The following is a 23,829-nucleotide window of genomic DNA, read 5'->3' on the forward strand; positions in this document are numbered from 1 at the left end:
CGCGAGAAGACGGACTACCTGCGCTGGTTTGCTGGAAGTGACACCTGAGGCTCGGGACAGGAGCAGGAGACGTGGGACAAGAGACGACTGTAAGCTATTTTCATAGTTTTCTGACATTTATTGTATCCGACTGACACATTTGTATCAGAGAACCTGTTTTGTCAAACAGTGACAGTGCACGACCTTTGGGAATTGAACCAGTTTGCCTTGTACGTTTGACCGCTGACAGTCCTCCCGTTAGCATGTAGCATGTAGCCTGCTAACTGTTCATGTTATCAAGCTAACATTAGCACCATTAGCTCACTCGGTGTGAAGGTTGAACTCTATATATAACATCGCTTCTGGTGAACTTCAGAGAAGTAACTTCACCAGTGGAAATATACCGTCTTGTTGTCAGGATTTGGAGATTTAAACGTGAGTAGAAGTTTGACCGAGGTTACGTTTGTTAAGACAACAAATAGACTTTACAACCAAAACACGACCAAAGAGGAAGTAACTAATGTTTATGTTAGCGCGTTTAACTAGTTTAACAACTCACATAACTCACATTATAATGCTTCATTGTTACATATATCATGTGGTTTTAAGTCTAGGTACACTGTTTCTAATTTAAAAAAGGCAGACAGAAATATAAAGACATTATAATGAAACTTTGTTCATTCTTGAGTTAAGACTAGGCAGGGCAGAGGATGCAGCACGGCTTCATTTAATGTTGACAATTGGTGGGTGTGTCTTTATATTTTAATAAATAAAAGACATTTACACAGTAATTTGAAGTGTTGCTGCTGTATTGTGCTGTCTGAGGGGGAGAGGATGTCTCTGAATGAAGAGGGTTATGTTGTCCGGATCAGAGGACTACCCTGGTCCTGCACACAGGAGGAGGTTGCCAGTTTCTTCTCAGGTGAGAGTACACACAGATTTCATTATAGCTTGAGGCTTGAATATATTGTCTTAAATGACATTTAAAAGACATACTCTATTTTGTGTTAAAAGTATGTTGATTCCTGGCTGCTCATCTGTCTCAGTGGTGATGTGAATAAAACATTTGTCAGATTTGATTCTACAATCTTCTAACTGCTCAGATACAATTGAATGAAGTTTGTCCACCGTTTCAGTTATTACTTTATGCCAGAAAATGTCCATGAGTAGGCATCAATTACAAAACAATCTTGTATTCTTACTTCTTTACAGACTGTGACATCGTTGGGAAAGTGAATGGAGTGTGTTTCACCTACTCTAAAGAAGGCCGTCCCAGTGGAGAGGCATTTATTGAGCTTATAACGGCAGAGGATTTCAAGAATGCCCTTTCCAAGGACCGTAAATACATGGGACACAGATACATAGAGGGTAAGAAATAACCATCGTAAGGGAATGACACAACATTAAGTGTTTTCCCTGTGTGGAGTTAGGGTTAGGGACATAATATTACATTACCGATACAAAAGTAAAAGTGCAACCTACTCTGTTGCTGTCATCATATTAGCCCACCATGGAGATGATGTTGCCCGTGTGTTTCCCATGCATGTAAAGAATTGTTTTGTTTTTGTTAAATTGATTTCCTCTACAAAAACACATTTCCCAGACAGTATCTGAACAATATATTACCCGTTCTGTAGTGTGATTGTGACAAGTGTCTTTCTGTTCTAAATCAGTGTTCAAGTCTAACCGCAGTGAAATGGACTGGGTGCTGAAGCGTAGCGGTCCTGCCGACTATGACAGCTGTAGTGGCTGCATGCTGAGACTCAGAGGCCTTCCCTTTGGTTGTAGCAAGGAGGAGATTGTTCAGTTTTTCTCAGGTATAGACATGATTGCAATTTAAAGTCCTGTCTGTGTTCTCCATTTAATTGAACTGTAAGTCTTAATGAAAGTTACACCATATATTCTTTTTAACAATTATTTTAATTTTGGGAGAGGGTGATCACAAAACTGCAACTAGATTTTTAATATTCAGTGGAACATTTTAACTTGCTATGTAAAAAATAAAAATGGGGAAAAAACACCAAAAGAAATATCTGATGCATGCAAGCATATACACAGCCGATTAATCAACAGTCAGTGTTGATTTTTTAAATATATATATATATACATATATATATATCACATAATATGCCTTGATAGCATTCATTCAAAAAAGAAAAATCTTGTAAAATAAGTCTTTGACAAAGTCAACATGTAAGCCTCTTTTACGTATGCACTCCTGATTAATTTCTAGAGAATTTCAGGAGGACGGTCCCTGAAATCCTCCTGATTTAGTTGTTTGATCTCGGGGAATAAACTTGACCACCCACTCCAACTCACGCGAAGTGAATTCTCCAGATTATATTCTGCTGCACTCCACACCAGCTCACTCAGACTTCATGTGGACAAATATTAGGGGGCTGGCAGGAGAAACTCCTTATAAGTTCGAGTGAAAAATTCAGCTGTTTGCGTTCACACATGCAGCTCACCCTGAAAACTTCAGGTTTTTTTTGCAAGTTTACAAGGCTATAGTTTTTTTCTTTGTTCAAGGTCAAGTAGTATTTTCTATAAAACATATTTAGAACTTCTATCAGACTATAGTGTCTTAAAAAAAAAATTCTGTTTTCAAGTTTTTGTTCAAGTTTTAGTCGCACAACAGTTAACTTTACAATTGCCAGCTCCTTTTTAAACTTTACCACTGTTCCAGTAAATGTTTCTTTTACTGAAAAATTAAAAAAGTGTGACCAACTGCACTCTGAATTTAACACAATTTCATAAAACAAGTGGTATTTATGTGACTATTAGTCACTCATCATGTCCGTGTGTCATAGCCTATAGGCAGGCAAAATCTATATTGTCCTTGCAGTATAGTCCTCCTGTGTTGACTTATGTGTTATATATTAGTGTTACTTAAACACATTTATTGAATTTATGTTTGTGCTCTAAGACCATGTTATCATGTGTCCTTAAAGATGGTTAAAAGACAGGACAGACTGGGTTGGTTTGTCAGAAGGTAGACAGTCCCATGACACTGATCTGGGGTCAGTTTTATGCTTACCGGCAGCCTTCATCTTCATCTAATTTTTAGTGTCATTTACTGCTAATAACTGGTCATTTAGACCTAAATTTGATTTTTTTACAAAGAAAATTGATTGTCTACATACACATTTTAAATGTCTAGCTGCTCACTCCAGGTCACTTTATATTTCCCTGTTCTAACTAGGCATATTATAGGTGAAAAATCAGTCCCCTGAAATGCCCCTTTTTAATGCAGTCTCATCAGAATACACATCCCATGTTTATTTGCTGCCATGACATGTATTAATCCTGAAAGCTACAGTGATTCAGTGGGTGTTGTTCTATTTATTCTATACATCTATGAGTCTACCTACCGACCTATGTATTTATGTGTGCTTGGGTTGAAGGGTTGAGAATCGTGCCAAATGGGATTACTCTGCCAGTGGACTACCAGGGGAGGAGCACAGGGGAAGCCTTCGTGCAGTTTGCCTCAAAGGAGATAGCAGAAAAGGCTCTGGGGAAACACAAGGAAAGAATAGGGCACAGGTGGGACAGACGGGAAGAGGACGGGCTGGACTGGGTTTGGCTTCTGTTGTAGTATTTAATGGGTGGTCTTATTAGAGTAATTATGGTTTTAATTGGGCGGTGATGTGAAGGTTAAATGAAAAGCATGGGCTGGTTTGCAAGAAAAATGATGGTAAAAAGATTATGAAGCGGGTAAATTTATTGGGTGGGCCCTTTGACTAGGGGTGGGTCATGTAACATTTGTTAAATGCTAATGGGAAGGGTTTAATGGGTTTTTGTATTGAAATAACGGTGACATCTTGACTTGTGGGATGAAAAGGGATGTATCTATCTAAAAGTTAAAGATGGTGTGAGTAACAGTTATAATGTATGTCATCCTTGTCCTGGGAGCTCTATTTAATTGTGTTAGAGCATCATTTGGCACTTTCTTTCATATTCTTACTCATTTTATTAATTGATAATTTGCTATGAAACAGGGAATTAAGTGAAGAGGTGTAGCACAGGGCATACAAGTTCTAACCGTTAAATCAGAAATGCAGCATCTAAAACGGATTTTCTTTACTGTCAGTAACAAAAGGTGAGGTTGGTGTAGACATTTTTAATGACAACCCTTAGTCCAGCTAATGATGAGATTTTGTTGAGGTTGTTCAGTGCCTAGCCACTCAGCTTCATGTTAAGAAAGCCCTATTTAGATACTAGACACTATTCATATTTGTATATGTAAACCAAACTCAGCCATTTCTACACCTTAACTCTCTACTCCGTCCCCCTCCACCCACTGGGCATCTCATATTTCAGGTATATAGAGATTTTTAAGAGCAGTCGTAATGAAATCAGAGCCTACTATGAGCTGCCCCGGCGTGGGATGGGAGCCCAGAGACCAGGCCCATACGATAGACCCATGATGGGAGGCCCCAGAGGAGGCTTTTTCGGGTCAGGGCCTGGCCGTGGTGGGGCTCTGATGGACACAATGAGGAGCGGAGTTAGCTACGGAGGTGGTAAGCACAGTTCTTTTTCTGATTATGAAATATGAATACTTTTTTTAATCAGGCAGGTGCCAAATGAATCATGTGACAAACAAGCAGTGATGTGAACAAAATCATGTCAAACTCAGATACAGACAAGTTGGGACATTTAAACTTTGGCCCACATTTTAAATTAGACCAAAATATTGACAGCTCTCTGGTTAAAAAGTCTTCAATAAAACATTTATTTTCTAGCCTCTTAAATCGCTCACTTGTTAACGGTTGAATTCCTGAGGATGGAATGTACTTACGATGTATTTGTTTATTTCTGCCCTGTTCAAGTTTCATATTGATTTCTTTGATTTGATTCTTTGAAGGCCTTCTGAGATATTAAACAAAAAAAGTGAATCAAAAACATGCTGGTGGATGTATGAAAAACCCGACAGGTGTAATTACTGTCAACCCATCCACATTGAGGCCAGTTTTACTCTCCTGTAGAACAGTTTTTCAGTCCTGCTTCTTTGTTTGGAGCCGTCAGTGGTTTAAAAAGTGTTTCAGCTGTTTGAGTTTTTTAGGGGTTACATTACTGTTTGATTTTGACTCTAATGCTGTTCTGTTGTCTGTCTGTAGGTTACGGCGGCTTTGACGGCTACAATGGTTTCAACAACTACTGTTTTGGAAACGGCATGTTTGATGAGCGAGTGAGAGGAGAAAGGGGAGGACGAGGTAAAGTCCAATAATGATTTACTCTTTAGCCTTTGATTAAGTCATGAGCTGAGTTAATGTTTGAAAGCCTGCGTTTATTCATTAATCAGCTTAGCAACATCCCAGCTTCAAAGACTGATCATTTTGTTTACATTTTTAACACTCAAAATCCTCATGTAAACATTTGAAGTTTTACATTTTTGTCCTTAATAACAACAAGGTAAAATGTAGTTTTGTAAAACATTGAGAAATCTTCTTAAAGCCTCTGAGAAGTTTGTCCAAACATTTTGATTTGCTTGTGAAAGATAACTTCTCTCCTTCATGACTAAATGAGTTGATGTGTCGATGTGTTTGTGCTCAGGCATGGCCAGCCAAGGTTACAGTGGTCAAGCCGATGGCTGTTCAGGGTTCCATTTTGTCCATATGAGAGGGTTACCTTTCCGCGCCACAGAGGGAGACGTTGCTAAAGTAAGAACTCTAACACACAAAAACACTGACATCAGTTACATAAATAATTTCTTTTGAAAAACAAAGTGGCTCTCTTCAGGATAACTGCAGGGGCTGACATAAAAAACAAGACCTTAGGAGGTACTAAAGCTGATTTTAAATATTGTATATATATTGTTTATTTTTTATAATTATTGACAGTGGATTGTGATGCAGGAAGCTGTGCATGCATCTTTATCCGACAGGAAGAGAAAAACAAGTCACTTGTGCTTGCTGCAGTAGAAAGGAACTTATCAATCCATGATGGACAAGCCCTGATTTTAGAGCAAACTGGAGTTAACTAACTAATCAATGGGTACTTTATTAATTTGATCATTAAAAACAGTTAAATATACTGCAGAAAAGTACTGAAAACAACAGAGAATCATATCTGTCAGTGTCTTGTTGATCTGACTGAGAAAATAATTAAAATTGCATTCTGTGTGTTTTTAAAAGGTCTAAAAAACTTGACCTTTTAAAAATGATGAAACCTGCACAAAGTCTGTCTGTGGGGCCAGAATAGAACCACATTAGATAGATCCATGTTGTCTCTGTGGTCCTTTTTATGTTTCTGTTATGTTCACTTTAATGACGGTGTCAATCAGGAAGCCCAATCAGTTCCTAAAGTAAGTAAAGTAATAACTTGAGGTGAGGTAAAAGGTTAAAGGTTGTAAATCGTGATAGTTTGCAATGATCGGCCTCTTCATGTGTATAACCCTGTGATGATTTGTTTGATCTCTTTTGTGTAGTTCTTCTCTCCTTTGAATCCACTGAGGGTCCACATCGACGTGGCTCCTAACGGCAAGTCAACAGGAGAAGCAGATGTGGAATTTCGCTCCCTTGAAGACGCTGTGGCAGCCATGTCCAAAGACAAGAACCACATGCGTATGTCCTCTTTTTTTTCTTTTTTACTTGTCCATCCTTGTGTTGTGCGCGTGACACCACTTTTTCATGCCATTAACACAAAGTTCATGACACAAGAATACTTTGAAGTTGATAACAGGCGAGGATATTCACATGCTCACAGATAAGCAGCTTTGGGTTTGTCAGATGACTATGAGAACAAACTAGACCTTGTGAGAAGTAGATGATCAGGAAATACCTTTCTTAAAGAGAATCAGAACACAGACACACACAGTATTCTCATATTGATTAAAATATTTATTATATATTGGAGAAAATGTAAAAAAAATGGAGAAATATTCTTTCTCCACAGAGCATCGCTATATTGAGTTGTTCCTAAACTCAACATCCAGTGGGGCTGCTGAGATGAGTACGTTGTCTTTCCCTTTCGTTATAAATAAAGTTAATAAACTTCATTCGTTTTGGCGAGTAAATGAATTTGTACAAAATGATGATCTGAATGTCAAAACATCGACCTGTCTTTTTGAAATTCTTTCAGGTCGCGGTGGTGGTGGTGGTTACTACGGTAACTCAAGTGGGGGCGGAGGCTCACGGAGCAGTGGACTGCGAGGTGCATACTGATGATGTCATCCCACTCCTCCAAATAATCCTGACGTGTGTCTCGTGTGTCTTTAGGCCGTTTGAATTCAGTTTCCAAGCAGGAGAGCTGATCTGAAGTCAGTCATTGTTGTGAGAGTCTTTTAAAAATAACAATTGTATAGCAGCTGCACTTCAACACCAGATATATCAACATGCACTATCAATACACCATTCCTAAGGCACATGGAGAACAAAACAATTGATCAATATTGAAAAGTTGGGGCTGTTGTCGGTGCCGACCGTGATGGATGGATATTCTGGGAGATTCCTTGTTCATCTTGTTTTAAAAAGAAGTTATAACTCAGTTCATGTTTTTTTCAAATGAAAAAGTTAATTATCACCCATGATTTGAATAAGAAAAATCAAACGTTGTTTATCAGAGCTTTGAATAGTTTGAACTGAATGTGTTATTTTTCAGTGACTTTGTTGGGATGCACTTTAAATAGTTAAGGCAAAAGATGCTCATCTGGAGGCACAGCAGGAAGTTGTCAAAACATTACACAGCTCTGTGGACAAGAGTAAAGATTTATTTTGAAATGTATTTAGTTTATTCTGGTTTCAACTGATTCTTCAAACATCTTTTTCAGCAGAACTTTTGTTGTTGCAGATACAAACTGAGTTTCATATTCTCTTTCCTGCTTTGAACAGTTTGATACATGTGAGCCAGTGCGTGTTTTTTTATGAATGTTTTCACAGCTCATTACAGAATTGAAAACTAAGTTGAATATTCTACTCTCAAAGAGTGGAAGTAAAATAAATTCTCTATATTTGAGCTGTAAGATGGCTTCTACAGCTGTTGTACATTTTTGCTGAATAAATTTTCTATTTAATTCTCTTTGTGTCTCTGATGTGACTTTAGAGGAGGTACTGGTGTCATGAATGAAAACATCTGGAATATGAGCTGATTGTTAGGCTTTAACAGGGCACAGACCAGCCATCAGAGCAACAACAGTCAATGTCAATGGCCTTAATTAAAATGAAAACATGAACGATTTTTTCTGTCACTTGATTTAATCAGAAACTGCTACACAGTCAAGGCAACATTTTGTTGGCAATAGTTGAACCATTCAACTGGCAGGTGTTATTAAACCAAAGTGCCACAGTGATTATCAACATGGTGTATTTACAACAATCAACACTGTACAAGTCCCCATGAAGGCTGGGAGGTTCAGAAGAGTGACACTGTACAAAAACATTCAGGCCTGAGTGCAGTTTAACATTTTGCCTATAGTACTCCATAATGATATGCTTTATTCGTGCTTTTTAAATATTAGAAACAGGAAAATGAACCCAGGCCTGTCCCGTCTCCATGAGGGAATGAATACTTCCAGTTCTTAAAAAAGGTTCAGGTTGTAAACATTGTTTTTAAGTACAAAACTAGAATGTGCAGTGAACTCACATCATTACCTGTCAATGAAGAACATGCACTTATCAGTCATCAGCATTAGTTCGACATAAAGACAAAACTTGTCTCAATCTTGATTTAAAAAAAGTTGAACATCTCCCCTCTCAGGAATGGAGCAGCAGTAAAATGTGGTTCTTCTATAATGTCTCCTTCAGCACATATTACAAAGAACTAAAAGTCAAAGTTCAACAAGTTCCTGGACTTCTTAAAGAAAAAAAAAATCATGTGCATAAAACAAAAATATAAATACTTATCTACACCTTTAGCAACATAGGATTGGCAAGTGTTCGATCATACTTTGTGGCGGTTATCTCATAGGTGAGACATTAAAAGTCTGTTCTTCTTCACATGTAGTCAGTGAAGAGGTCGTGTTGGGAGAAAGCTGTCAGTGGTTCATCAACAGAAGAGCTACCAGAGAGGAAAAAAATCAGATGCTTTTCTTGGTCCTTCAGGCAGCATAAACCGCATCAGTTTCTCCAAGAGAAACAGGAAATGTACCTTTAATCTAGACTGCTTCTTTGGCTAGTATAAGCTAGTGTTGCTCCGATCTCTTCTTCTATGCAGGAACCCTCTCTGTAGAAATGTAGTGCTTATTTTGGCAACACGAGAAGCACATGTAGGTAATAAATGTCGCCTTTACACAGGCACAAATGGCATCAACACTCAGTTTCTTCTAAAGGGGAACTAGTCTAGTCCTTGCATCAGCAAAGCCCCTAGCATTAGTTTGCAGAAAAGTTTCATTTAAACACTGAGAAGCACAGATGTTACTTTCAGGCTTTTTTCAGTCTGTCGGAGCAGAAGATGGCAGGCTACAAAACGTTCCTATGAGGTTCACGGTAAACTTTTGCAGCTATGACAGCATCACAACAAATACAAATGTTTTGTAGCACACTCTACCTCTTTCACTGAACAGTAATAAATATTCAATTTATATTTCAGTTTAGCATGTAGTGGTATTGACTTGTTTTTTTTTTTTTGTGCCTGTGTAAATGCTGTCTTTGTGTTTGTGTTCACTGGAGGGTGTAGTAACAGTAACAAGGCCACAGTACTGAATGTATAAATGATATAATCTCTTCTGTTTACCTTCAGGAAAAGAGCTGCATTGTGTAGCTGAACTTTACAGGGGGATTTATCAAAACCTTCCCCGCTGATCAGTGTCAGTACATGCTGAGGGTCCCCTACATCCATACATCCATAACATAGGCTGTATATAATCAGTACGTTGTAGAACTGTGTATACATAATCTTTATGTATTCATCTTTATATGCAGTCTAGGAGCCAAACCTTTTGTACCTACAAGGGTCTGTCTGGGTTTGAATGTGACTACCAGTGAGAAAAACAAAAGCTTACAGCTACCTGACAACCTTCATTACCACCTGAACAGTCCAGCTGTTTGTGCCCTGCCCGGTTCAATGTTTCACAGGAATGTAGAAATAATGTTGATTGTATTTTAAATTATGGGCAGACGTTGAATGTTTGATAGTGTAGATGTATTTGTGGCCATTGCAATACTAAAATGACCCACTGTGCAAGTCTCTTTTCACCCAGGCCTTGGATATTCATATTGACTGTAAATAAATTGTGTCTTCTGCTTCACTAAAAGTTTGATTACCAGCAGTAGTGATTGCTTACGATTTGACAGACCAGAGATTTGTCTTATATGAAGTTAAGACAATTACGCTCACGTTGTAGTAAACTAACAGTGCCCTCACATTCAAAACAAAGGAAGTAGAATGAAACAATGAGGTCAGAATGATGCACATGTTCCTCATAATTTGTCTGTGCAGGACAAAGTGTGCCAAGTGTACTGAATGTGGATTCACATGGTCTGTCTATAGCAGCAAACACTTTGTCAAGATAAGTTGCGTTGTGGATCTTGCAAAGGACTGAAGTGATTTTTGAGTCTGGTCTCAGATTGTTTGAGGCAGTGTGGCACTCCTTCATGTTGGATTGGAGGAGCATCTCTGTAGGAGGAGGGCGTGGCAGGTGTCACAGACTCGGACTGGTTTGGGCGAGGCGGGGAGAGGGAGCTCATTGTCCGAGCAGCTGTTACAGAAAATCTCCCCGCAGTTCCTACAGTGATGCTGCAGAGAGAGAGAGAGAGAGAGAGAGAACTAACATAACTACAATTGTGTTTTAAATAAGGAATAAGGGTCTCCGCTTTTACATAATCAATCAATCTTTATTTGTATAGCGCCAATTTTATCAGGCGACACATATAAAGGGTAGGTCTAGACCAGTGGTTCTCAACTGATCGAGCCTCAGGACCCACCAACTACTCCTTCATGAAATATCGCGACCCAAATTTCTCATCTTTTTCAATCAATCAGATTTATTTGTGCAGTTTGGACCTCACACATTCTGAAACTGAATGAAACAAACTTGTTTAAAACTAGCACTTTATAGACTTTTTGACAGCATTTGCGACCCACTTCTGGGTCCCAACCCACCAGTTGAGAACCATTGATCTAGACCATACTCTTCATTATTGACAGAGTCCCGGCAGTGATCCACCATGAACACAGCACTTGACCACATTTAGTAAATTAGCAGTGGCAAGAACAAACTTCCTTTGAACAGTCTTTTTTATTTTTCTATCTCTTCATGTTAGTTCTGACCTTTCGTCTCGAGATGGAGAACTCCTTCTCACACAGCTTGCAGTGGCTGGCCTCCTTGTCCTTCAACCAAACCTGACCCCCCTGAAACAACATCACACCCTAACTTTACATTTTAGACTCCACAAGACAGACATATTTTACTCATGTTATTGAACCTTGTCTATAGGACATATTGTAGTACTGTCCAGCAGTTTATTTCTTTTATATCATACCTAACTTACCATCTTCAGGATGCGGAGATTGAGATCTCCAACATATTTTATTTTTTATCCCTGTAAGTCACTGTCACTTTACCTGAAGAGCTTTGTTTGCTTCTTTGATGTCCTCAATCTTCAGTTTGGATCTTATGACAAAACAATGAGACAGTTCTCAGTGAGGGGAATAAATCAAATCAACCACCACAGGTCATCAATCAATCTTTCCCTCTGAGTCAAAATAACATCAAACTAATTATTTAGGAAGGCCCTTTTTAGTTTCATGGCGTAGGGTTATGTGTAAAAATGTTAATTGTTTGTATGTTTTATGATGCAACTGAATCGTGTAAAGAAACTCTGTAACAACACTTGCATGGTCCATGATTCTAATATAATATAATTATGAAAATAACTCTACTTTGAATAAAGACTATTCATCTTTCCAAAAAAGTCCAACAGTGACAATGAAACTAAGTGCAGTTTGGGGGAAGACAGTTTGAGCTAAAGCACACATACTCGCTTAGTTTGGAGCCCAGTTCCTCGAGTGCTTGTTCTTGGTCCTCACAGATTGATTTCAGCTGAATGTTTTCATCTTGGAGGCGATGGAACTCCTGATAAAAAAAAATAAAAACACAAACGACAGAAGACATACATCGTATTCAGATCAAATGAGATCTCAGTCTGAAAAGACACAAATAAAAACATGTCATCGATGTCGTTTGCCCTCATCTCTCCAACCTTTTTCAGTCCGTTTATCTGCAGCGCCTCTGTGCTGAGCTGAGATACCGTGTCTCTCTCTCTTTCCAGATCATTTTGTAATGTCTGCCTCCACTCCCTCTCTATCTTTAGGTCCGTCTCCAGCTGCTGGCTACAGATATGGACATACAATAACCAAGAACACAAAGACAGGAATCACACAGAGACAGAGAGAGGTATAATATACTGAGCAAGAGAGTGGAGAACTACTATGTTTAAACACATCTCAAACACTTTACATCTGTCTAAACTCCACAGCTTCTCTGATATATAAATGTTCATGTTAGTGTGAGCACAGATCTACCAGTCAGTCTGTGTGGGGATGCTTTTTAGCTTACAGTTGCCGCTCTCTGTGTTCGATCTGCCGCTGCAGGCTGTCCGCCTTGTTAGCGAAGTCCAACTTGAAGCGTCTGGTTCCCTCCTCTGCCGAGCTGCGGTGCCTCTCTGCCTCCTGTAATCTGCACCATTATAACCAGGGACAAACTCAGGACCATGGAGAGAAAAAACTGGGGGGGGGGGGGGGAGCAGGTGATTGAGGGAGAGTGTGAAAAGAACAGGAGGATGAGATGGATGGATGTCTATAAGGAGGGATTTTACGAACTGAGGCTTCTGGGTGTGGACATGGAGGATTGAAGACTCGGGATGAATAAAGGATAGCACAAGAGAATAAAACTTAAGAGAGAGGGGAGATGGCAGATCAAAACACAAAAGGAAATCATACAAGCAGGTAATGACTTTAAATAAATATATGATGAAACAATGAAGATAAAAACTGCCTTAAAGAAAGCAGAAAAGACAAGAAAAAAAGGGTAGCTAACTAAATTCAGCAGGTCAGTGAACTCTGATGCCCTACATACTTACATCATTATGATTTTGAAAAGTATGGCAATGCTAATGTTCCATTCAATATTCTGCAGGCAGGAAACTTTCATAGGAGACTTCATCTCACTTTGCATCCAGTTTAGCTACCGCACATATTTGGACAACAGGAATCAATCCCAGCCGACAGCAACAGTTGACACAGAGCTTTATTACTCTGGTAAGTCATGCAATAGAAGTCCCCTTGGACTCTGAACATGGCAACAAACTCACGCCACACCCAGCCATCTCAAAACATCTACCTTTATTGATCACGGTGGTAAAAGACAGTAGTTGTGAGCTTCCAGCAGCCGCACTGAGTGTTTCTTCTTCTACAAACTGAGAGGAGTTACAGTACTATGAGCTTGGACTTAGGATCAGTGGAATGACTGCTTCCTTATCTATCACAAGAGTCAACAAAAGATGACACACAACACATTCACATTCCCATGACAGAAGCTCCAGAGGTTTACATCTGTGTCACTACAATTCTTTGCACTTGGTTTGGCTCCGTCTGATCTTCAGGAACAAAGCGTGTGAGGCTGCTGGTCCTGCAGAGATCTTTTTTTCTGATACAACTTGACTCAACAGTCATGTGAATCTCCAGGAGGATGAAGAGCAAGAAGGAGAAGGGCTGTTTTTGGAACCCCCCCCCCCTTTTTTTTTTTACAGTACAGACTATTGTATTCAACCTCCTCTAGTTTTTTTGAGTTTTCAAAAAAACTAGTGTCTACGGCATGTTAACTACTGTTTGCTAACAATTTCACCAACAATTTCATAGTGATGATTTAAAGGATGAAATGTTTAAAATCTCTTTGTACAAAGGCCTGATGTCTGATGCAGCACGTTTCATCACAGCCAGTCAGAAGCAGGTCAGGAGGTGCATCACATGCAGAGAAAAACTGGCAACACATTTAAAGCTGAAGGCTGCACAAGCAAACTCCTCTCTGACGTTTCATGTGCAGTGAGTGACTGACAGTGGAGAATCAGGCAGATATTAAAAAAGCTAGTCTGCTAGTGTTCATGTTCCTGCTCGTATTTTAGACCTAAGCAAATCCTCCATGAACAGAATTTACAATTTTGTTATAATTGCCATATATCCTTCAACTTCTTTTGAAACAACTTGGAAGCTGTGTTAGAAAACTTTTATTAAAGCTTGGAGTGCACCATCTTATATTTTGTACACTTTTAGTGACTAATTGCAAAATGAATTGGACTAAAAAATAATAATAAATATATTAGCTCCCAGATTATTTTAGGGGGTGTTGCAATCATCTTGATCAAAGTCACAGATTTACACGAGGAGAAATCTTGCTTTTTAAAAAAACTGAATGTTACGCATTAAACCCAATAACTTTTGTCCATGTGTCCACATGTTGAATTGAAACTACTTAAAAGTAGATTTGAAACTAGCTTTAAAAGAAAGCTTCACGATAATCATTCTTACTCAATGTGAACAATAACAAATACCCAATGATTACACCTCAGAGGCCAAACAGTCAACTATATTACTGTCAGTGTTACTGCACATAAACTGACGACTAGACACAGGTAGAGTAGTGGTAGTGTAGGAATGGGTGTGTGCATCATCAGCATGTGAAGAAATGAAGGAGTCCCTGATTGGGTCAAAATGTTGTTTTTTTTCAGTATCGATTAAAGTCAACTGATGTAATATTCAGACATTTCTCTGAGCAGCAAACCAAGATATTTACAGGAAGCATGTCTTTGTTTTCCAGCAGATGGTCTGTGGAGGATTTAACTGAAGATCTTAAAACATGTTGGAGTGCTCACTGTAAATTACAGCACTCTGCTGATGATGATCAGTGTCAGTCACTACACCCTGCATTCAAGTTTCACCTGATTCTCGGGCTGCCCTCTCACCTACAGTCTGAATATTGTGTGCAAAAAACAGGAATGTTCCTTTAAGTTAAGTCTGTTTATTTGTAATGTCTTTAGTTATCGTGTGTCTACGTGTTTGTCCTCAGAAGGAGATGTCCTTGACTAGCTTGTACTGGTGCTCTGTGTCATTGCTGGCACACTTAACAAATGACATAGCAAGCGTTCTGGTCTGACTGAGCAAATCCTTATCACTGCACAGGGAGGCAGGGGGAAGTGACGAAACGAGGAGGTTTCAAGGGGTAAAATGAAGAATGGAGGAATGGATGGTCAAAAAGAGACGAACAGGAGGGAGGAAAGAAAGGAAGGAAGGAAGAAAGGATGTCAATACATCAGCATTCTAGGTGGACCTGGTTACACTGAACAGCACAGCACAGCAGTAAGAGTAAGTAAAACGCATGAAGTCACAGAAATCTGCTTTCAGGCTCTCAGGCTCCCACTGTAATCAGATTTCTTCAGTCTGGGTTTATTTCCCTCGACAGTCAAAGTATGAGTGATGAGAAAAGATGGGGAGAGGAAGCAGGAAGAATTAACGTGTGGACAGATATATGACTCTAGAGCAGATAAAAAGTGGTATTTTAAGAGGCAGTGTGCGTAGGATAAGACTATAAGACACGACATTTAAACCTGAAAGTTTCCTACGGTTTTTGACCATTTTGATTTGCTGCTACAACAACACAAAACTCCCACTCAAACAAACAAGTGTAACCAGGCTCAAAGTTCTACCAGACTACATAAAACCTTCAAAGCAGGAAACAAAAACTTACACAACCAATCACAAATAGGATGGGGAGATATAAACCAATGGAGAGGGGAGGGGGAGGGATGAACCATGTTGACTTGTAAACAATGGGGCGAAGAGGGGTCATAAAGCATCAATTCACCAGAAGATTTCATCATGCCTGATGCAGATTTGGAACATAGACGTAAAGAGAATTACTAACATAGCATGCATGAAAATATCAGCTGTTATTTATTAGACATGAGAAGTTAGGATGCAGAATTTCCCCGAGGAAAATGTTGGACAATACCTGACGTATCTCAACTTTTCTTGAATCAACCCTGTTGATATGTGATGGCCTAAACATAAGCATTAATTATATATCATGTTTTTTTACTCAGAGGTAATCTTGTGTCGTAGAAATTTGTTAAATTAAATCAAAATTAATGAATGTGCTTCTGTTTAATAAAATATGTTTGAAATGTTCAGGGAAAGGATAAGATTAAGATATTTTAAATTCATATAAAACCTCAAAGGTTAGGAACGCTGTGTGGGTCCTCAATCAAGCTGAACAGCAAACGGGAGCTCTTTGGGGACGGTGGAATGAAACGGTGAAATTAATAAGCGCAGATCTCTCCAATGTTTTGATTTCAGACTGCAGTGTCCATTTTAAACTCTACATGTCACGGTTACATATTGCTCCTTTAACAAGGGAAGTTCTGTAAGTAGTTCAAATATAAAGGAGTACTTTGTGCAGATTGAAAGAGGGGCAGAGGACGCACATAGAAAAAGAGATTTTCCAGTTTTTGTGTGTGTGCTGTGCCTTCACAGGCAGTGTATCTCACCTCTGCTCCAGCTGCTTCATGGTGGCAGTGATCTGATTGGTCTTCTCCTCCAGACGACTGATCACATTGTTCTTCTTCTTCATCTCATCATCAGACGACTAAACAAAGGAGAAGGAATGGCTGTGATAAATCTGAATAATCTTCACAGAATATGTAGTGTATGTGCTCGTGTGTGTTTGTGTTTGTACCTGCATCTTCTGGTACATTTCTACGTTGATGGCTTTGACTTCATCCAGTTGGTGTCTCAGTCCGATCAGCGTGTCCTGTTGATGAAACACAAAGATGTCAGTTGAGTTCTGATGCTGTTTGAATCTCATACTCAAACTATCATGTGACAGATTCTAGTATAATAGTCGTGTTTGTCACATTTCAAGCCAAATCCCATCAGGGAGCTAAAATGTATTTAAAACACACTGTATCGATGCATGCGTGTCAAACGCTGCATCCTGCTGATCCCCTGATGTTTTGATGTAATGATCCCAGCAGCTTTCATACAAGCTGCCTTGATGCTGCTTAACTGCATCTCACAGCTTAGCTACAAATGTCAGCTGGTGGCGTTTAAGCAGCAGTGTTCACACATTCGTGCAGAGCAGCCAATCACTGGCAGGGCTGCCACGGTGACGGGCAGAAGTGGGCAAGGTGTTACTGCTGCATGTGAGCATGTACAGACTGGTGCTTTATTTTAATCTGCTAATTATCACATGCTCCCTCACTGTGGTAGTAATACATCTCAAGAGCAAACACATCATTCACACATCTTTATTTATATATGTAAATATTGTCCTTTTTAACAATGTTTACACTAAACCGTACTGCAATAATTCAAAAATCCTTAAATTATTATGTACAATGACATATATTTGTTATTATTAATTAAAGATTATATATTTGTGCCAACCTGTTTTTCATGAATATCTTTCTCTAGAAGTTTCATAGCCAGCTCCATTTCTTGTTTCATCGACACCTGAACCACCAACTCATTCTCCACATCCTGAACAAAAAAGACAACACATGATTTGGATGTGTATGACCTGTTACTATGCTGTCATAACATGTATTATTGAAAATATTTGATTCACACACAAACAGCTGCGGTCCGACCTGTCGGAGCTGACACTCCTCCTTCAGTTGCCTCTGAGCCTCATTGTACATCTCATCCAAACCCTGACGAGACTGTCTGTATGTATCTCTCTCCACAGACACGTCGCCTTGGGTTACCTGGACAATTTACAACAACAACAAGACGTGAAAGTCATAGTCACGCATACGTTTTATCAGCAGGAGCTCAAAGCAACTGTTGAAATGTTTTCTTCGTGTGTCTGTGTACCTCTAACTGCTGCTGTGTCTTTGTCAGGATGAGGCTGTTTTCACTCCTCAGCTGCTGGTTTTCCTCCTGGAGTTTGATGATGTTGTTCTTGGCTATGGCTAACTGCCAAACGAACCAAAAAAAACTGTTAAACTTTGACTTCATATGAAGGTATCAGGCATATTCGTATATTTCTGTGTAACAGACCATGCAAGTGGATCAAGATTTAATTATAAAAGGCACATAACTATGATGTAGTTGTTAAACTCTGAGGTTAATGTACAGATGTTATGAGTTTGGGTCTCACCTCCTCTATGAGCTTCGAGTTAGACTTCTCTAAAGAGTCCACTCTACCTTGAAGACCATGAACTGTGGAGCTAATTACACAAACAGAGACAGAAATACATGAACTTATCATCATGGTACATGTTATAGGTTTGACTCATGAACTGTGGAGCTAATTACACAAACAGAGACAGAAATACAATACTTATCATCATGGTACATGTTATAGGTTTGACTCATGAACTGTGGAGCTAATTACACAAACAGAGACAGAAATACATGAACTTATCATCATGGTACATGTTACAGGTTTGACTCATGAACTAGCTTGTTTTCAGTTCTGTCACAGCTGCATATGTTCATTCTCTACATCCGTATTGTCATTTCAAACTGAGAATCACAAGGTTCATTAAAATAGTTTGTGAGAAAGGGAAATTCAAAAGAGGAAATGTGACACACTGTCTGTGTTATTATGAATCTGTCTGTGGGACCAGAAGGCACACATCTGCACTTCTAAAACAACAGAATGGTTTAAACTAAAGTGACTGAACACCAGACCCATTTACATTTGTAATGACACATTCAGTCTCCTGCCTTTGGTTAGGTGCATCATCATGGCACTCCTCAAACATCAGACAATCAAATGATGTAAATTGAAATATGAGTTAGAAATATAAAACATTATCAGCGAGTAAAAGTAACAAAACACTCTCATATCTGGAAGTCATATCTTCACACAAGTCTATTTCAATAACAAAAACATCTTACTTGAGTTGTCGGTTCAGCTCCTCCACATAGTTCTTCTGATCCAAGATGGATGCTATCTGGCTATTCCTGTAGCCATGGAAACGGTCATAAAACAAGCTCTGCATCAGATTGGGAGGCCTAACACAGCCAGTGCATTAACTAACATTGATGGACAATAAAAGGTCGTACCTCTCTTCACTCCTGTAATCATCGATGTCATTCTTCAAGTACATGGAGAAATCAATCACCCCAACCTGGAAAAATAAATAATAAAGCTAAAATCTCTCCGAAGAGGAAACGTCTGCTTGAAAGAAGCATTTCCACAAAAACATGATGTTTTCATTTAAATCAAATCTTTGTTTGTCAGTCCGTGTCAAAGCGACTACAAGTACCTCAGCCACAGACTCAAGTGTGAAAGCAATCTGTGCAGGTTGTTTGAATAAAACTGTGTTTGCAGTGTGGAAAAAGTCTCCTGCCATGGAGTAAATATAACACACTGCAGTGTCTGCTCTCTATCTGCTTGACGCAAAGACAAAGTGACCAAACAACAATCCAGTCCTGTCTGCATTTTTTTCTTCCTCATAATAGAGTCAAACTGTTTCTGTTCAATGAACTTGTGTTCACAGGAAGTAGATTTATATCTTTCATTGTTGGAGATTGTGAAATAACGACTTCTCCTTTAAGTATGGTGTATTAGGAATATGTGATCTGATCAAAGTGAGAAAAACAATGTTGGAGAACGCTGTCATGCAAACTCATCTCATAGTAAAGAACAGGTGTACATTTTTTTCATCCGTATGGGTAACAAACAGTATCAGAGCTGTGCTTACCTGAGAGTCCAGGTCCTCGCCTTTGACACACAGATTAGCATCGATCACGTTCAGACCGACCAGCAGTCCTACGATTACTGCTCCCTCCTCTTCCAGCATCAGCGCTGAATTCTCATAGAAATCACTGCAGAGGAGACACAAGAGGTTCTCTACTACTGAAGGGAAGCTCAAACGTAGCAGCAGAAAGGGGATCCACTTTAATTGAATGTTTAAGCTCTTTAATGTTGTTATTCTGGATGTGAAATGACTTTGTAGTAAGTAAAGTTTTCATTTATTGTATGAAAGTACTTTAAGCTTGAGTTTCATAATCGGGTTTGCTTGGGAAATAAAATCTAGAATCACCGTCTTTGACCTTAAAAGGCCTAGTGTGTTAATCAGATACTGTTACAAAACGTTTCTGTAGCCAAACGTATGGTACTATGTGTCTTATGTGTGTGTCACCATGTGTATAAACAATACGTGTGTGTACCTTAGCAGCTCTTTTCTGGTGATGAGAAGTCGAAGGTAGTCAGCGAGCCGTTTCTGCATTAGAGCGAGACGCAACCACGCTCTGGCCCTGCCTAAAGGAGTCCTGAAACACACACACACACACACACACACACACACACACACACACACACACACACACACACACACACGTGATAAGAGTTTTTAAAGTTGCTTTAATTTGACCTTCTGTGTTCCTGTTTGTTTCAGATAACAGATAAGTGGTCTCACCTACATCACTGTTCTCTTTTTCAAGACTTTGAATCATTTACAGTAAATTGAACACGGTTCATTTCACCTCTCTGCCATCTCAGCAACTAAAACAGCACTACAAACCGTTTTTTAATGAATAATCTTATTCTCAAGAGAAAAAAACATGACTGTCTGTACTTGATGTTACAAGAACACTGCTCTGCTACATGTCTGTTGGTCTGACTCAGCACCACCAAAGGAAACACACTCTGCTCTCCCTCTGAAACAGCACAACTGTTTCCTATTTTGCTGGATCAGACAAGACCTGAATATTACTCACTTGATTCCAAAGTGGAAGCGTGCTGCTATGCAGTGACTAAATAACTGAATAGCATGGTGTGGGGGAAAAGTTGAAATATGACCTCTCTCACACAGAGCTATCAACACTCATCCTCTAAACTGTAAGTTACAATGAAACAAACTGCTTATTATTACATAGTACACACTAAGGTGGGAATCACACAAAAAAAGGATGCAATATGATTCAATACAATACAAAACATGGCCTCAGCAACGATTATATCACCATACAGCGATTATTCAATAACTGATATATTGAAAGACTATCCTGTATTGATACAACACAAAATCTGATAAACTGAAGAAGACTACAAAATGCCCCTTAAAGGTAACGTGCAGAATGAATGTATCTATGTATGTGTTAGATTCATCTCTTGTCACGCTAACCATTCAACATCCTTTCACTTCTGTCTGATACTATTCTAGTGTCATCTTTTTTTGTTGTGTTTATTAAACAAAAGTGTCTGAGTTGGTAGAGTCGTCGCCTCTCAACCGGAAGGTCGAGGGTTCGATCCCCAGCTGGGCAACATGTCTGATGTGTCCTTGGGCAAGACACTTAACCCTGAATTAGTCTTGGTTCTTCGTTGGCGGTGAATGAACGGGATTAGTTACCTCTGATGGATGATGCTACATAGCGACCACTACCATCAGTGTGTGAATGTGTAGGTGTGACATGCGGTGTAAAAGAGCTTTGAGTAGTCGGAAGGCTAGAAAAACTCAATCCCATTTACCATTTACAAACTCAGTTTGAACACAGTCCTGCTTACTATCTGTTTTTAATAGCTTTAGTATAATAACAAAGAGTCAAAAGAAAACCAGGATGTGGAGAAAATGTGATGAGGAAGAAGTGAGAGTACAGTGAAAGAAAAGGTGAAGTGAAAGTACATCACACTCAGGTACTAAACCGCTGTGCCTCACGTCACATGCTCATGTTACAGATACCTCCATGTGAGTCTATGCGGTTGGGCTCATGTTTCTCTAGCATGTTGTCAGGGTTAAGTTGTGCGTGTTCATAAATGTGCTCCTTACTTTAGTCCGGGCAGGTCTCGTACCGAGGCAGAGATCTCTGCTGCTTCAGGACACAGTTTCTCCACCAGCTCCAGAGGACCCCACAGAGACTTGTTAAAGCCCAGAAAGGACTTCTTCACTGCAGAGAGGAAGAGGAGACACACAGTCAGACCCACACCGGGGAAAAGGAAATCTAGGAATGACACCTTTTTTTTATTAAAGAGGCTTCATACAAACACACTGCGGAATGAACACAGAATATTAAGAAGGTGGAAGGTTGCAGATATATTCCCACAAGCACAGCAGACTCTCTCTCTCTCTCTCTCTCTCTCTCTCTCTCTCTCTCTCTCTCTCTCTCTCTCTCTCTCTCTCTCTCTCTCTCTCTCTCTCTCTCTCTCTCTCTCTCTCTCTCTCTCTCTCTCTCACCTCGGAGGCCATGTTTGAGACAGTGCTCCATGACAACAAAGAACTGCTGCAGAGGTGGGTAGTCTGAATCCAGTGTTCGTCCAAAGCTCAGAGCTGACTCGATCAGCCCTTTAATACTCAGCTTGGCCATGTTGAGCAGGTTGGCTCTCTCCATGGCCATGGGGTCTCGCATGGCTGCAGGAGGAAACAGAAAAAGCACCAACACTTCCTTTAAATACCCGCCTGATTTGAAGAATGCACACATCATAACGTCTAATGATCACTAGCTGGACAAACATTCTGGATTAAAGTTTATTCTTTATAATACATGTGTTTGTAATGAATGCAGTCACAGATGTTTTAATTACGAGGAGTAAGAATCATGTTAAGGACACCTCGTTGAGTTTGTTGTTGCAAACCCACAGAATATTTATTGAAATTTAACAGGCACTCCTTTATCATTTATCACAGAACTGCTGGAGACCTTATTACACGTGTACTCATATCCAAGCTGGTCATTAAACCGTCCAAACGTACTCGTAAAAAACTGAGACTAAAGGTTTCTGTCTGTGACATAAACAACTAAATCGGCCAGCTTAATGTAGCAGGTCATTATCAAAAAACTTGTTCACTTTGAGAACTTAAAGTAAGTGTGATGCAAGTGCTTTAAAAAGCTTGAAAACATCGTCACAGTTTGAAATCTGGAAATGATCAGTTGGCAAAGAATAACTGATTCAGACTCATTATTATATTATTTTATACATTGAGAGGTACTTAATAATGATGACATAATAACAGAACGGTGTGTTGTAGGTGGGCCAAACCTTCAGCTATAACTGCTTTAGAAAAGACAAAAAAAAACCATAAGATCAGAAAATAAATAAGGTCAATTTGCCTTATACTCATGTTTTTTAAGACTAATCATCACACATCTATGTTGGATTGAATTCCTGAAACAGTTGTCAACTGATGCAGACATCATTTAAAAGCAGGTGTATGAATGCCTTGAATGTCTTTCAGAAGCTGAACATGGTTGTGAGTGTGCAGAGCTTTATTCTGACAGACACACGAGCTTCTGGGAATAGTGACGGAGCGATCAGAAGAGCCAAGAGCTTTGACTAGAAAAAAAAAAACAGATGATGTCGTTCATCAGGAAATCAATCACGATTCATTTGTCAATTAAATTTACAAAGACTCAAATGCTATAAGGCTGCTGTGTGAGTTGTAATTGGAAATATATATATATATATATATATTTGTTGGATGTTTTTTGTGCACGAGTTTGAATAGACAAGATATGTGATTATTTTGACTTTTGAAGGTTGCTAAAATTATTGTGAAATGATATTAACAAAAAGATTGATGAATCAGGATATAATGGTCGATAGGATAAAGCTGTTTTTTAAAAGACATAATTCAATATCCTGCAAAGTTTCTGACTTTGTAGAAAGGCCATGGCACCAAACTAACACAGACAACTCAAGTGCGAAAAGTTTCTCTCAAAAAAACTGTTTTGTTTTTTTTCTTCCATTTGGTTTAATGCACCATTTGATGCTTCAGGCATCCGCTGCTGAAACTGACAGAGGAGGGTGTAGAATCAAAAAGCATGAGGGGCAGCACAGATCTATGAGAAATCAATTTGCCACACACAGAGGATGGTGAGGTAATGCTGGATGTGAAAGAGAGAAGACATGTAGCAGCTATCACATCAACACACATCAGCTGAAACTCTGCCCCCATTTAGCAACAGACTGAA

At 39.2% G+C, this 23,829-nt stretch overlaps 2 protein-coding genes across 8 annotated transcripts in view; one reads left to right on the forward strand and one right to left on the reverse strand.

Moving 5' to 3' along the window:
- Nucleotides 1-7,990, forward strand: hnrnph3 (heterogeneous nuclear ribonucleoprotein H3 (2H9)). 3 transcript variants are annotated; one of them, XM_061039951.1, is made up of 10 exons: nt 1-89; nt 805-901; nt 1,192-1,347; nt 1,653-1,796; nt 3,384-3,522; nt 4,300-4,499; nt 5,097-5,192; nt 5,533-5,639; nt 6,407-6,542; nt 6,874-7,990. In XM_061039951.1, exons 2-10 carry the CDS (start codon nt 814-816, stop codon nt 7,140-7,142), a joined length of 1,335 nt encoding a protein of 444 aa, XP_060895934.1. In that variant the 5' UTR covers nt 1-89; nt 805-813; the 3' UTR covers nt 7,143-7,990. The 3 variants fall into 3 exon arrangements, with proteins under 3 accessions (XP_060895934.1, XP_060895942.1, XP_060895951.1); XM_061039959.1 differs by having other exon boundaries at nt 5-89; nt 768-901; XM_061039968.1 differs by lacking the exon at nt 805-901 and having other exon boundaries at nt 9-89.
- rufy2 (RUN and FYVE domain containing 2) overlaps nt 7,449-23,829 on the reverse strand; it is a 21,699-nt gene continuing 5,318 nt past the window's right edge. For 3 of the 5 annotated variants that reach the window (XM_061039930.1, XM_061039921.1, XM_061039905.1), the window contains 18 exons: nt 22,095-22,268; nt 21,690-21,807; nt 20,092-20,193; nt 19,623-19,746; nt 18,982-19,046; nt 18,814-18,879; nt 18,068-18,137; nt 17,782-17,883; nt 17,538-17,672; nt 17,353-17,445; nt 16,643-16,717; nt 16,455-16,552; nt 12,473-12,592; nt 12,117-12,246; nt 11,895-11,989; nt 11,479-11,527; nt 11,185-11,265; nt 7,449-10,650 (listed from right to left, as the gene is read on the reverse strand). In XM_061039930.1, the coding sequence (XP_060895913.1) occupies nt 10,507-10,650; nt 11,185-11,265; nt 11,479-11,527; nt 11,895-11,989; nt 12,117-12,246; nt 12,473-12,592; nt 16,455-16,552; nt 16,643-16,717; nt 17,353-17,445; nt 17,538-17,672; nt 17,782-17,883; nt 18,068-18,137; nt 18,814-18,879; nt 18,982-19,046; nt 19,623-19,746; nt 20,092-20,193; nt 21,690-21,807; nt 22,095-22,268 (1,841 nt within the window). In that variant the 3' untranslated portion in view covers nt 7,449-10,506. The remainder of the gene's footprint in view (nt 10,651-11,184; nt 11,266-11,478; nt 11,528-11,894; nt 11,990-12,116; nt 12,247-12,472; nt 12,593-16,454; nt 16,553-16,642; nt 16,718-17,352; nt 17,446-17,537; nt 17,673-17,781; nt 17,884-18,067; nt 18,138-18,813; nt 18,880-18,981; nt 19,047-19,622; nt 19,747-20,091; nt 20,194-21,689; nt 21,808-22,094; nt 22,269-23,829) is intronic. The other 2 variants (XM_061039937.1, XM_061039912.1) reach the window with 1 other exon arrangement.

Source organism: Labrus mixtus, chromosome 1 (assembly GCF_963584025.1).
Source record: "Labrus mixtus chromosome 1, fLabMix1.1, whole genome shotgun sequence".
Classification (NCBI taxonomy): Eukaryota; Metazoa; Chordata; class Actinopteri; order Labriformes; family Labridae; genus Labrus; species Labrus mixtus.